Source organism: Elephantulus edwardii, unplaced genomic scaffold, assembly GCF_000299155.1.
Source record: "Elephantulus edwardii isolate Elephantulus edwardi_28Jun2011 unplaced genomic scaffold, EleEdw1.0 scaffold00027, whole genome shotgun sequence".
Lineage (NCBI taxonomy): Eukaryota > Metazoa > Chordata > Mammalia > Macroscelidea > Macroscelididae > Elephantulus > Elephantulus edwardii.
The window spans coordinates 1,602,690-1,618,111 of NW_006399777.1; the positions used below are offsets into that span (position 1 = coordinate 1,602,690).

At 47.1% G+C, this 15,422-nt stretch overlaps 1 protein-coding gene across 1 annotated transcript in view; it reads right to left on the minus strand.

Annotated features, from left to right (window-relative positions):
- LOC102870344 (collagen alpha-4(VI) chain-like) overlaps positions 1-15,422 on the minus strand; it is a 100,454-nt gene that overhangs the window by 68,600 nt on the left and 16,432 nt on the right. Inside the window, 6 exon segments of the mRNA XM_006883399.1 lie at positions 592-670; positions 2,071-2,378; positions 6,930-7,487; positions 8,052-8,631; positions 14,410-14,445; positions 14,638-15,224. Of these exon segments, the coding sequence (XP_006883461.1) occupies positions 592-670; positions 2,071-2,378; positions 6,930-7,487; positions 8,052-8,631; positions 14,410-14,445; positions 14,638-15,224 (2,148 nt within the window).

Sequence of the window (15,422 nt, forward strand, 5' to 3'; positions counted from 1 at the left end):
CCCCCGAAGGACAACTTTTAAACACATCATGGATCACCAAGAGAGCTAAGAAGTCTGTCCCCGAGATGGTGCAACCAGGCTGCTCTTTGGAGGCAAGGATTTTGAGGCTCCATCTCACATACTTTGGACATTTGGCCGGGAGGGACCAGTCCTTGGAGAAGGACATCATGCATGGAAGGGTGGAGGGACGGTGCAGGAGAGGAAGACCTCGAATGAGGTGGATTGACACGGTGACTGGGGCGGTGGGGGTGGGTAAGTCAGATGGAGCAGGGTGATGAGCACAGGGTCACTATGAGTCGCAAGCAACTCGATGGCACATAACAACAACAATTGTCCACGCGGGTGCTTTGACAGGGCAGACGCCTGGCTGGTGATTGACCACCCCTGCCTCGGACAGAGAACAGTGGCCAGTGTCGGACATGGTGTGCGTGGGGCGGGGGGGACTCTCCGCCTGGACACTCTTGGCTCAGAAGAAGAGGAGGCTGGACAGCAGTCTCCTGGCCTGAGGTCCAACCCGAGGACAGCACACAGGTACTCAACAGTGCCCAGGGCCTCTGCGCCTCCAGCCCGCAGTCAACCCAGCATGCTCACCCGACGCCCGGAGCCGCCTGGACTCTTCCTTCAGCCTCTCTAAACCATCGTCCAGTCCATCTGTAAATACTAAAAGGACCTGTTGGCGTTAGGAGGGTGGGAGAAAGGGAGGTGGGACAGAGAAGGAAGCTGTAAGTGACACGATGCCTCAAAATGCAAGGCTTGGCTCTTCAAACCACACCCAATCTTTCCCCATATTCCTTCAGGTCTATTCATATCTTTTATTAATTATTCACTTTTACTTCATCCCTCTCACCTTAAAAAAAAATATTTGAGCCAGCTTACCCTTCCCCCCTTCCAAACACTGTCTTATAATATTCAACTAACCAAAAGCATCAAAATATTATTAGGGATATTTTAGTGTATGTGCACATCTGTGTGTGTGTGTGAGAGAGAGAGAGAGAGAAGCGAGTGTGAGCTCTAGGCAGAGGTATTGCTTTTTCCTGTTAAATATGTTTCATGCTTTGCCTACAATTAAAGCATATTAAATTTACTCACAAAAAAATTCACTTAAAAATTAATTTTTTTACTCACAAAAATATTCACTTAAAAATTAATTTTAAAGATGTTAAAAAATAATTCTATTAGTTAAGAAATAAAGGTCATTAGATCAAGGAAAGAAAAACTAAATGTAAGTGCTAAAGTTTGGGGGCTAGAGGTAGTCATTTCCTAACAAGTGTCACGAGACGGGTTCGGCTCTGCAGAGTTTGGTGGGTATAAAGTTGCAGGGTAGACAGGAGAGAGAGGGGTTTCAGGTTGGCTACACAGATGGCCATGGTTGTTATTGCTGTTGGGTGCCGTCGACTCTTCCTCACAACGATCCTATGAATGACAGATCGGCTTGTCCCTTCCGGCACCAGTCTGACCAAGTCTCCCAGGCCTGAGCCCACTGCTACAGTCACCGTGTCAACCTATCTCGTTGAGATCACCCTTAGCTGTCGGCAAAGATAATTCAGGGTGGTAACTAGAAAAATAATGAGCCTTCAAGTCAGAGGAAGAGTGAAAGACCTTCATTCAGCAAGCTGCATTGACACCATGAGTGACTGCAACAACGGACATGAGCCTGGCAGAGTCGGTGACGACGGCCCAGACAGGACAGGGTTCAGATCTGCTGTTCACAGGGTCTCCCTGACTCACAGTTGACTCCACGGCACCTCACAGGCACAAGCTAGAGGGCAGTGCATGGGCAGAGGGGGCTGAGACCCATCAGAGCTCTCCCAATTTGTCTCTGGGATGAGTTATGCCATAGGGGAATCTAGGGACTGGGAGTTGATCTGCTTTGCTTCTCCCTCTGCCATTGGCCAGGCCGGAGCCTCAAGGATGTAATGAACAGTTAGTTGTTGGTTGACCGAAGACAAGCCTCTTGTTGGCTATTCCTGGATGAGACGAAGGTTTCCCTCTGTGTAGGGTCTCCACCAGGCTGGTCTCATCCTGCTCCTGCCCAAAGGTTCCTCTTGATGAGTTCCCATCCTTCCTTACCTTGGTTTTCGCAGGCACCAGAGAAGCAGCATTTCCCAGGACCTGCAGAAACTCCACGTGCATGCGGTTGTTTTCAGCAGCCAGCAACATCTGAGCAATCCCGTCACTGGAATTCTTAAAGTAAAGCCCATTCGGACCAGGAACCAAGTAGTGGAGCCCCGTGTCCATCTGCTCAGTGACGCTACAGCTGATGTTGGGAAGCCAGGCCAGCTGCGCCATCAGGTCCGGCAGCAACTGTTGAAGCATCTGCTGAATTTGCCTTTTGGAAGTTGAGATCTCAAGTCCTACAAACAGCTCCAAGCTGCATTCTGTGAGCACAGGAGAGGAGAAAGTCAAATCAGACGTCCTGCAGGCTGGCCCTGACCGGAGACCACCAGTTCACGCATGGAGGACGAGACGGACGACAGTCATTGCTAGACTTGGGTGGTGTCTGTAGCGTAGCAAACACTAGTTAGTGTGAGGCACCCTGTTCATGCCTGGGTGCCTCTGTAGATCCTGCTATAAAGTAGATGCTCATTAAATGTTTGACAAATGAATAGACCTAGTGGGGAGTCAGTGTCAAGCCTCTTCTCAGCACTGCTAGCTGCTGTAGTTAGGTGCCATCAAGTTATTTATCTGTGACTCTGTGGGCAACAAATCTGGATCTTGTCCTGTCCAGCACTAGCTATGCGGTTTCCTCCTCCTCTGAAGTGTTTTCCTCATTCACCGCCCACCAGATTCTCCTTTCAGGGGGAAGGAAGCCCAGAGGAAAGCCCACAACAGAAAATCACCTGGTCCGTCTGGGAAGGCTGGGTAGCTCTGAGGGCCACTTTGGTCACTCATGCTTCCTTAGGTCTGTAAGAAAGCCATCCACAAAACTGCACCGCGGACACAAAAGTTGAGGTCACACACACAGCCACCCCTCAGCTAGAATGTAGCTTATAAATCATCACAAAATGAGAAAATTGAGCTGATCTGACTCCTGATGGCCTGTGTGTTCCAGAACAGAGCAGTGGCCCATCTGGTGTCCAGCGGCTGTGAGCTGATGGAAGCAGACCAAAACGTCTTTCCTTTGCAACACCACGGAGTGGATTTGAACTGCCAGCCTTGTGGGTAGTAGTGAGAGTGAACCACTAGTGCTACCCACGGACCTTATAGACCATGGAGAGGAGTGCTCAGACTCAGTGTCCTCCAGAATCCGCTGGCTCTGTCCATGACAAGCCAGGCAGGAAATCATCGTCTCTTTGGCTCATCACAAGCTGGTATTTGGCTCAAAATCAGTAAAACCAAAACTCCAGGTACCGGCATTTGGGGTGGAAATGTACCTGATGTTTCTCAGTGAAACAGTTCTCAGTGGCCTGAAGGATCAGCCAGTGCTGACCGGAAATTGTCCATCTGCTACGTGTCGTACTCTAAGCCAGCTGGCCAGCGACCTTTTTGGACTTCTCCAGAGTGTACTTCGCTCCTCTCCTCTCATATGGAACAGATTGCTCTCATTCTGACTTTAAACCTCAAAATCAAATTCCCCAAAAGCAGCCTCTGCAGATGCAAGTCTGACTGCTCGCCTTTGTTGGGCTGGCAGTGCCAGTCCCTGTCATGACGCCCCAGTGCTTCCTAGTTCATAAAAGAGAACCTTCCTTTCCGCAGTGCGGCACACTGTTCCAGTATTCCTGATTTGACACTTGCCCAAAGAACAGTCCCAGGTGGTTCGCTTCTGAGCTGACTCTTTTTCATTATTAAGAAGAGCCTTTGCCTGCTCATGGGAAGAGTTCAGCCTTACCAGATGACTTGGACAAGCTTTTCAGCTTTATAATTCAAGAATTCTCTAACTAGGTCCTAGCTGTTCTTACAGCATCTGGATAATGACATCTAAAAAGTTCACAAAGACACAGCTAAAGATAAACATAAGTCCTCATTTCTAACTTGGTTCAAAAAAACAAAAACAAAAACAGAAAAGCTGTCATCACAGACTCTTCCCCAGCAGGGAGGCTCGCTGATAGAAACCTCTAGACCAAGCAGAGCTATTTATACTTAAGGCCAGGGGGCTTTGGTAATGTAGTCTTTAGAGAGTTGTACTGCTAACCCAGATACAGGTGGTTCGAATCCACCAGCAGCTGAAAGAATGGCCGTCTCCTCCCATGTGATTTACAGCCTCCAACAAGCCTCTAGAGGGTCAGCAAGGCAATGAACTTGAGCTTTAAGTTTAAGGACATAATAAGAAAATTACTCCTGTTTACAGAACTTCCTGTAGGAATTCTGGGCCTTATGGGTTCCATAACACACCGTTCTGTCCTGTACAATTCTATATGCTACAAAATTGTCATGTGCTATACTCTGGTTTGCTGTTCAGTGCTGTATCATATTCCATCATTCCATGGCTTTCCGTTTCGCTCTGTAGTTCCACTGCCCGTTGCCATAACACAACACACCCTACCACTACACTGCCCTCCTGCCCACCATGTAGTCAGGGGACCTGCAGGGTTGAGAGCACCTATGAAACTCAGAATCTCATCATGACCTACTGAATCAGAATCTGCATTAAAAAGCAAATTAAAATTTAAGATGCCCCATTGTGTTCCCCTGTCCTATACCAGGAGGCAACAATCAATATGCAGATGACACAACCTTGCATGTTGAAACTGAGGAGGACCTGAAGCACTTACCGTAGAAGGTCAAGGACTATAGTTTTCAATATGGATTGAAGCTCAACATCAAGAAGACAAATATTCTCAACACTGGGCCAAGTGGCAGCACCGTGATAGATGGAGAAGAGATTGGGGTTGTTAACAATTTCAGCTTGCTCAGCTCCACAATCAACTCTTTTAGTACCAGCAATCAGGAAATAAAGAGACAAAATGCATTGGGAAAATCTGCGGTCAGGGACCTCTGCAGAGTACTCAGAAGCAATGATGTCAGTCTAGAGACTATGGTTCACCTAATTCAGGCCAAGGTCTTCACAACTGCTTGCTATGCATCAGAGAGCTAGACAATGATTAAGGATGACAGAAGAATCAATGCTTTTGAGTTGTGGTGCAGAAGAGTCTTGAACATACCATTGGCAACCAAGAGAACAAGTAGGTCTGTCTTGGAGAGAGTAAAACCAAATTTCTTCTTGGAGGCTAGGATTTTGAAACTCTTATCTCATGTACTTTGGGCATGTAGCCAGAAGGGATTAGTCCTTGGAGAAGGACATTATAATCAGAAGGACAGAGGGACAGCATAGGAGAGGAAGACCCCATATGAGATGGATTGACACAATAACTGGGGTAATGGGATAGGTGTGTAGGTGTCAGTGAGACTGGCTCAGGATAGGGCAGGCTTCAGAGCTGTTGGACATAAGGTTGGTATGTGTGTGTGTTCTCTCTCTCTCCCCCCCACCCCTGAACCCCTACCCCAGCAGTGAACTTTATCCAAGAGCCTGAGAGCCCCAGTAAAAGCTTCTTTGCTCTGGTTTCTACACCTGTTTTACATAGCAGTACACAAACACTGTTTCAGGTGTTCAGCTCTGCCACTGACTGAAGCTTACTAGCTAAATCTTGTGCCTTGATTTTCTCATCTCTAAAACTAAACCTGTTTCAGAGGGTTATGATGAAGATTAAATGTGTTAATATACAGGAAACCCTGGGAAGACCTCTGAGCACAAATAAGCACCATCTGAAAAAGACATTATGCTGGGAAAGGTTAACAAAGAGATGCAGCCCTTCGGCCAGGAGGACCGACACAGGGACTGCAACTATGGCTTGAAACATAACGGAGATAGGGAGGGAGGCTTGAGATGGGCAAGGTTCTCATCTGCCGTTCACAGGCTCGCTAGGAGTGTTCATGGACTTAGTGGCACCAAACAATGACAACAGCAAAGTTTGGATGGACATGTACCAGAATGGGCCAACCTGAAGAACTTCATGCTTGGTAAAGCAGAAGGTCTGTGAAGAAAAGGAAGACCCTCAATGAGACAGATGGTCACAGCAGCTGCAAGAGTGGGTTCAAACGCCCCGAGACTGCGAAGCCGGATCTGAGCACGTGGTCCTCCACTGTGCAGAGACACTGTGGATCCACACCCACGTGACGGATCTAACAACAGCAGAGGTTCTCACTGTGGCTGTGCAGACTCCCATCCCTCACTGAAAGGGGCCAGGGTCCTGAAGACTTTCTCAGGGCCATCCTACAAGGGGAGGCCGTGAGAAAAGGAAGGTCAACTCAGAAGAGCGAACCCAGATTGACAGGGGAGGGAACGCCTGTCTCCGGCTCTTGCTGTTTTGGAAAAAAGCTCAAGCTCATTGCCATCGACTTAGAACTGACTCCCAGCTGACCCTTCAGTGGGTTTCTGAGGCTGTAAATCACCAGGGAGAAGACAGCTCATCTTCCTCCCAAGGACCACCAGGAAGCATGGCCTCTAGGATAGCAGTGCAACTCCTAAGGACGAGAGAAGACAGACGAAGACGAGACACACTTTGTCCACAGGGCAGCAGGCTGCCAACAAAGCGGGTCAGGGTCTGCATGGAGGGTTTCAGTCCACGGCACAGACCGCCTTGACTGTCTGCTCCAGCCCCCCTTCAAGATGCCCAAACTTTCAGTGAAGTTAGGTTTACACATTCCATCCTGGCTTTGTTTACATTACAAATTGAGAGACTTTTCTACAGAGAGTTCTCCATAGACAGTCCTCCCTGGAGATGGGAGTGGGGAAAGCCATGGGAATTGATGATAACTATCCCCAGGGAAGTGGTGACTCAGACGTCACTTCAGTCCACCTGCCTTCCCTACAAAGTGACCTTCCCTTCCTCAGTCAGCTAGAAGGATCAGTGTTTATACTACAGAGTAAATAGGGTTCCCAACTCCTGCGAAGGCCGCAAGAATCATAAAGCAACTCCCCTGTCACTCACCTTGTGGGCTGCAAACTTGATAAAGAATTGTGTTCTCCATGTCCCGGAGGGACTCGAAGTTTTCTCCGTGGTACACCCTGTCCCGGTCTCCAGTAATCTCCAAAAGCTGAGAGTCTTTGGCTTCCCCAATCCCAATGGCAAAAAGCATTATGTTTCTGTCCCTGAGAGCTTTGGCTGGTATTGCTACATTATCTCTCGAGACTCCATCAGTGATCACAATCAAATACTGATGAACACTGGGTCTCCCTCCTTTTGAGCTTTCAAAAAAGGGTAGAGTGAAATTCAGGGCCTTCCCGGTATGAGTGTCGTCCTGGCTCATTTGCTGGACATCCAAGATGGCGTCATGAATGTCCACCTTTGTAGAGAACTGGTTGAGCTTGAATTCTTCCTGAGGATCTGTGCTGAACTGCAAAAGGCCAATCTGAACTTTATCAGGACCAATATTAGATATGTTCACGATTCTCTCCATGAACTCCTTTATCTTTACAAAATTTGGGGGGGCAATGCTTTCTGAGCCATCAATCAGGAACATAATGTCAGCTTTGTTATCCTTACAGACTGGGGGGAGAAAGTAGCAACACAGAGTATTCATTAATTACAAGTTATAATAATTACATTCATTCATTACAATATCATTAATACCAAGTCTTAGGGACAGTCTGGGATAGCATATACACAAAATATAAATATTAATACATGTGCAGAAGAGAGAATTAGTTAAATAAGTTGTCTCTGCTATGTAATGCCGATGTAAAACCTGACGGGGTGGTGATTCCCCAGTCACGGTCACTCTGAGTATGTTAATACTCTCCTGCTGACCAGGACATAGTTTTCAAGTATAAAGTCTGATTCATGAATTAGACAGCAAGATGGAAAGAGGTGTTGAAGAAAAGCTTCTTTCAAGCCTATCAGTGCTTATCAGTGGCAGGTAGGAGAGTGAAGGGAAGACACATGTGGAAGATATTGAGCTTTTATGATCACGTTGAAAGATCGAGGGTTAGTTACTGGTGATAGTTGACCATGCCGAACATATTTAACATCACAAAGCCATACATTTTAAGTTTTCAGAAGCAGCAAATGTGTTTTCTGTCTCTTTACCTCAATCACGAAGCAGCACCTTACCTTCTGTGGAGCAGAGGTCCTTCACCACGTCTTGCTGAAGGGCCTTCAAGCAATCAAATTCATACACATAGAAAATCTTGTCTCTGCCTATTTCCTCGAGCTCCTCCATGTTGGCCTCTCGCACCCCGATGGCGTAGATGATGATGTTTCTTCCCCGCAGGGCCTCTGCGGCCTGGGCCACTTCATCCGCAGACTTCCCGTCCGTGATGACTATGAGATACCACGCCGTGTTGGTGCGGCCCGTGCCCGCGAACACCTGCTGCATGTCCCTCAAGGCCTGGCCGGTGTTGGTGCCTCCTCCTAGCTGGTGGATGCCGTCAATGGCCCGCTCCAGCTCCGTCACGCTGCTGTGCTGGCTGAGGAGGAACTGGGTCTGCATCAGGTGGGAATACTGAACCACTCCAAACTGGACCTTGTCGGGCCCCACCTGAAACGTCTTTATCACCTCAATCATGAACACCTTCATTTCAAGAAAATTTTCCAGTGTGATGCTTCCAGAACCATCCACGAGGAAGTAAATGTCTGCCTTCTGAATCTGCTCACAACCTAGGTGGCAAGAAGCAGCAAGCAGAGCCATTAGCTCAGAGTCCAAGCAGAGCGGAGCCCAAACTGCTGTCCCACCCATTGTCTGTGCATCGTCTGTGAGATCATTCATTCCGATTAGCTCATGAAATTCGTCACAATGCTCATCAAACCCCCGTTACACACTGCCTTTTTCACTCAACCTACTTATTAATCCTTGTGGGAAGCCAAATTTCATCCTAAATATTTATAATAAACCAAATGCTGTACCAGGATATGAGGAAGGCACGATACAAGCTGGAATTCACCTGGAAGCACCAGGGCCGACCTTAGGTTTCCACAGGGTTTAAGCCTAAGTCAGACCTTAGGTGGTTACACCATTCTTGTATTGTATTTGTTAACCCCTCCCTCCTAAGTCAAGCAGGTTTTCAATAGAAAGAGCTCAGCTTCATCTGCATAGAATTCTCTCTGTGATTTGCTCCCTGGCAATTTTCAATAAAGACACAGGAAAGCTGGGTTTGGAGCTTCAGTTGTCTGAACTGCTCGCCCCCTGCTCGTTTTCTTATACATTCTAGATGTTTTGTCTCATTTTTTATTCTTTATCCTCTGTTGACAGCAAATCTCTGCTCATTTTTCCTTCCTCTCTCATCTCTTTTAACCTTATAAACTTTTTATCTATGTGTAAACCTTTCCTTAGCTTTTTTTCCTTAAAAAAGCAATCAACCATACATATTTTGTTTTGTTCATTGTTGATATATGCTGTCAAGTCAGAACTGACCCATAGCTGACGTGCCAGTGGGTTTTCACAGGCTGTAAATTGCACAGAAGGACACTGCCCAGCTTTCTTCCACAGAAGCACTGATGGATTCAAAGCATGTGCTTCAGGTCAGCTGTGTGACTCCCTACCACTAATCTGTCCCCATTTTCCCTTAGTACTGATTGTTCTCTCGGGACCCCTGAGAGCACGTCTGATGTCCTTTGATCCAGAACGCAGCCAGCACACACGGCTCGGGCCCGGATGTCGGGTGGGACTGTGGAGCAGCCTGGGCTGCGTGGTCTGTGAGATGACCTCAGTTGAGCCGAGCACCAGCCGCCCAACGGCCTGCTCCCTGATTCACTCTGTCGACTTCCTTCTCTTTCTTTTCTGGGGTCCCCTCCCACATTAATTATTTGCATCTAAATACATGTTTCAGAGTCTGTTTCTGGTAAAATCCACTTAAGACCTGAAATAAATACACCTAAAATTTCTTAAATAAACTTTCTAATGCTCAGCTGGGTGGCGTAAGGTTAATTTAAACGTCAGTCCAACATGTATGTTGGGTTACATCTCTACATAAAAATCACAAACCAACAAAAATCCTCACAACTGGAACAATAAATGACATTATGGTAAATGGAGAAAAGATTGACATTTCCAATGATTTTCATTTCATTGTATCCACAATCAGTACATATGAAAGGAAAAGTCCAGAAACCACATTGCAATGGGCAAACACGCTACCAGGGATCTCTGTAAAGTGCTAAGAAACAGGATGTGATCTTAAAGACTAAGGTGTGCCAGACGAAACAAGGGTAGTTTCAATCATCTCAGATGCATGTGAAAGCCAAACAGTAAACAGAAAGATCGAAAAAGAATTGACTTTTTAAAAAAAAATATGGTGTTGGCAAAAAATATTGACTGTACCGCAAACTATCCAAAGAAGAGCCGAGCTGGCTTGGAAGGAGCACAGCCTGAATTCTTCCTTCTCAGGAGCCAGGATAGTGAGATTCTTCTCACGGGTGCCAGGCCTGTTTCAGGACAGGACAGGCCCTAGAGAAGGACTTCGTGCTTGGAAAAGGAGAGGATCGGCCAAAAAAGGAAGATGCCCGGCCGCATGGACTGACGCTGGCTGCGGCGATGGGCCCGAACACAGCACCAGCGGTGAGGGTAGCATGGCGTCGGGCAGTGTGCTCCTTGGGCTCTCCGTGAGTTCAGTTGTTGTTGTTGAGTATCACTGAGTTGAAACTGACTCATAGTTGACCCTCCAGATGAAACAACAATGACAATTTGCACCTGAAGAGATCACCCATCTTTCTCCCATGTAGCAGGTGATGGATTCAAACCGTGGACCTAGGGATTGGCAGCGCAATTTCATACCACTAAACCACCAGAGCTGGTGTTTATTGTTAAAAATGAAGAAGATGAATGGAGAGTAAAAATCAGTGTATATTTGGAGCTACATGAGCCAAAGAGTGTGTAAATTTTACATGAAGTTCAAAAGTCACCTGTTTTAAATGAGTCTCGCTTAGTGCAAATACCCTTGTAATAAGATTTTTACCTCAAAGGGCAAAAAGGCTCTAAGTTTAGATGCTGTCTCCACTGCTTACCAGCTGGGAGCTTAGAAGCCCAGGGCTTGGCCCTTTTGCATCTCGGTTTCTTAATCTGTCAAACAAAAAGCCTCCACAGGAAGCTTATTCTAAGGATTAAATAAAACCTCACACAGCCGCCTGGCTGTTGGGATTTAAGGGTAAGGTTAACCCCTGTGTTATTTTTGTCGTCTAACAGATTCCTCACTCTCTCCAGTAAAGGGCAGCCTAGTCTTGTATTCTTAACCTCCGGATTCTCTTGATCCAGGAAAGAATTACGAGCCTCTTCACGTTTGCTGCCTGGAAGGGAAGTGCTCTCAAGTGGGAGCTGTTTGGGTCTCTGGTGATGTAGTCTGTATGGATTCAGGTTGCCGATCCAAAAACCATACCTCCCAGGCAGTTCGAGTCCGCCAGGGGCTCCACTGGAGAAAGACAGGCACTCTCCTCCTGTGCCATTTATCACCTCAGAAACCAGTGGAGGGTCAGCTATGAGTTGGTTCCAACTCTACATAAATCTACGCAATATTTGGGGTACGCTGATGCAAAAAAAAACCAAAAAGTGCTGTTCATCTGAAGGAAATTCAAATGTAACTGGGTGTCGTGCATTTTCTCTAGCACACATTGGAAGAAGTTGTGGCTTGGAGAAGTACAGGAAGAAATGACGTGTTAAATCTTTGAGACTGGAAGGGGAAAAGCTTGTTCCCGGGCCTGGGCGGTGGATGGAGCTTGGTGTCTGAAGGCGGGACCTCTGCGAGGGCAGCAGCCTTCCTGTAGCCAGCCCAGTGGAGCATGACCTCCTCAGAGTCTCCTCAGCACCCCAGGGGCTGCGCACTGTGCAGAGGGGCCCAGAGCGGTGGGCTCTGCCTGGGACTCTGTGATCTTCCCACTCATGCCAAGTAGTTTGGGGAAGAGAGAGAGAAAGAGAGAGAGAGATTGAGAGAGATTTCTTACAGTGCAGATACCTCTGAGAATTCACAACCATTGCATACATGAAGTGTGTAGCAGTGTCCAGCACACAGCAAATGACCAATAAATAGTAGAAGGTGTGCACATTACGATCACTCAGATTATCAAGACATAACATTGTCACTGCTTCTGATGATCTCAAAACTGTCCCGTCCCTCATCCGTCACTCCAGACCTTGGCCTGGTTATCCTGGTCCTCAGCTCCTGAACAGTCACGGAATCTGGAGAATGAACCAACCAGGAGCACGCTTTGTATTATTTGTGATTTAGCAAGACTTTATTCCCTTCCCTGTTCCCTCTGGTGTAAAGCAAGCTCTGGTGGCCTAATGGTAAGAAGAGGGCTGCAACCCCAAACTCACGTGGATCAAATACACCAGCTGCTCCGTGGGAGAAGGCTGAGCAATCTCCTCTTGTGAGACTGTTAGCTGTTGTATACTGTTGAGTTAGACCTGACTCATAGCTGACTCTCCAACAGGGTTTCAGAGGCAGTCAATCTCACGGGAGGAGAACAACCATCTTTCTCTAGCCTCTGAAAACCCACGGAAGGCCCAGGGAGTACTGGTTCTGACTCAACAACATTCAGCAACAACTCTAGTGCAAAGGCAGAGAAACAGGAAAGTGAAATTGAGGAATAATGATGTTGTCCCTCGTTCTGAAAACAGAGAAAGGCTCTAGCAACACAGTGCCATGAGAAAGGTATTCATAGATTTTGTGATATCAATTCTCCAGATCTTATCGAGGGTTAGAATAGCTGTGTGTGTGTGTGTGTGTGTGTGTGTGTGTGTGTGTGTGTGTGTCCCATTCCCACAGGAGAGAGCTAAAAACAGAGTTTCTTGGTTGAAATAGAAAAGGAAGGCAAAAAACCAGTGGCACCAAGGGAGCAGAGGCCAGAAAGGGGGTTACAGCAGGGAAAAGCCCCTCCCTGAGGAATGCAGGGGATCGAAACCCCAATCAATCCCACAGGTCCCTGGGCGGGGCTAGGCTCTGGCCAGACTCAGGAGAGTGGGAGCCAGTGGAGGCAGGGTTCACATGAGTGTCCCTCACTTCCTGCAGCCGCACACCCACCTCACCCCCCAGCTCTCCAAGGGTGTCCTCAAGTCCCCTTTCCTTTTCTCTTTAGCTCTCTCGCACGACCTATCCGTATCTTTAACCCACCAAGCCTCCTATGTTCTACCGTAATAAACCTTTTCCTTCGTCTTGTTAATTACCACTGCGTGTGCGTCTGTGCACTTACAGTCACCTCAGCCCCCCTACTCATGGGAAGTATTAGCAAATGGTGAAGGAAAAAGAACTCTAGTTTAGAACCTTTCAGACTTCAGGACAAGTAATCCCGAGATCTCAAGACAGTTTAGTGTGTGTGAAAAAATGAAGTTCAGTGATTTTCCCTTCAAGGCATAACCACAGCCTTGAATCTTCAAGTTCATCACCTACATTTCAAGACAGCACTTTCTATCTACAATTCTAGTGTCCATCTAAGAAATTGTATCACAGAAACCGTATGGGTAAACAAAAACCACAGACAGACACAAAGACGCAGCCAGTAAGTGGCCCGTCTGGGCTTTAAAGCTCTGGACTCTAAGTAGTCTGGCCCCAAAGTTCATGTTTTCAACCACAAAGTTATGTTAGGTCTTCGTTGTTATTGTTGTTGTTAATTGCACGTCCTGGGAGGTTTCCTATCTGACCTCCACTTAACTGATTCACCAGACAAACTGGTGTTTTCTGGGTTAGACACAATGAATGATGCTCCCACAAAATCTTAATTACTTCCCCCAGAAGATCTTTATTTGAAACCAGTTAGTTCCACATGACTCAGTGGAATAACACACTTACAAAGACCCAGGTGGGTTTGTCTCTAGCTTATGTGTGTCAATTTCACTGTTGTAAATACACAATAATATTTCATATCAATCGATAAGACATGGCATGGGGAAAAAAGAGCTTAGTTGCACCTATGAGAACTAGATTGAACTGCTTAGAAAAGAGGCAATAAAGACGTGTTAAAATGGCTAAATTACTAGATGACATTAAGGAAGATTGGATTTTTAGGAGCACAGGAATTAACAAGGATCTCTGGACTCAGATTGTGTCAAAAGTGGTTAACAATGAATGAATGAGAACCCAAAATCTCTGTAAATGTTCATTAAAACGAATAAAATTTAATAATAATTTTTTAAAAAGGGAAAAAAAGAAAGAAAAGAAAAATCTTCTGCAGACTCAAAAAAAAAGTGGTTAACATCCCTTCCCACTGCAAAGAAACAAAACCTGGTTATTGTGGACAGTGCACTATTAGAAGTTCAACGGAAAAGAGTCACAGAATGCCAAGCGCAAGCTCATCCCCAAAGGGGCTGGAGCCACGATGGCATACGACAGTCAAGCTAGTGTTTCTCGGTCTCCTTTAAATCACAATTTCAAGCACATTTGTATCCTTGAGATCATTTCCTGCCTAAGTGACTGACTTCAGATTCACTCAGTCCCCACTCACACAGCCGGCTTCTCACCTCTGCCCAGACCTTCTTCACTCACACCATTGAGAGGAGGGGAGGACAGTGAGAAATGATCACCTTTAGACACACTCCTCTGTGTTGTCTGGATTTTCTACATTTGGAGGATTCTAATTTTTAATTAGCGAAATAAAGACTCTTTTCTTTGGCGGGGAGTGTAGGAGGTGAGGACAGAGCAGGCCTGGGAAACAGTAAGTAGCTCTTACCTCCCTGGGGCGGAGGGGCCAGCATGCTGCTCTCCTCAAAGCTGACTCCAAGGTCAGGGGGGCATAGCTCGTTCTTAATCTTCCTCTCCACAGCGAAGAGTTGCAGGAACGACTCCAGGGATATCACATGCTTCCAAGGAGGGTAGGAGGCCACCTTGTCCAGGTCCTTGCTGTCTGAGACCAGCTGGGTGCCCACGGCGTAGATGGTGGCCCCCGCTTTGCGGAGCAGAGAGGCTGCACTGGACACGTTGTCCTGAGCGACACTCTCTGTGATGAGCACCGCTACCTGGGGTACACCGTATCTGGACCGGCTGCCCCTCTCCGGGGTGAAAACCCAGTTCCTCAGGAACTCCAAGGCCGCACCGGTCTTGAGTTCCCCTCTTCTTCCTCGGTAGCTTAACTTGTCCAGATGTATCAACGCTTGGTGTCCATTCTGAAACCTGTCCAGTGAGAACTCGAGCCGTGGAGCCTCGCCGTAGAAGACCAAGCCGATTCTCACAAGATCAGGATGGATCCCTAGCAATCTGACAACCGACTTCAGAAAGGAGACGACCTGCTTGAAGTTTGCCTGACTGGCTCTGCCGAACTCCTCCACCAGGAATACGAGGTCAATGGGGGCAGCGGTTGGACATGCTGTAAAAAGAGACACAAAACATAAAGAAGGACCTTAACATGAGATAGAGTAACAAAGATCATTCCCAGGTGGGAATTTAAAATGCAAGTGGTGATACATGTATCCTTGGAGAAGGACATCATGCTTGGGAGGGCGGACGGACAGCGCAAGAGAGGAAGACCCAGGATGAGATGGTTCGATTCAGTGACTGGGGTAAT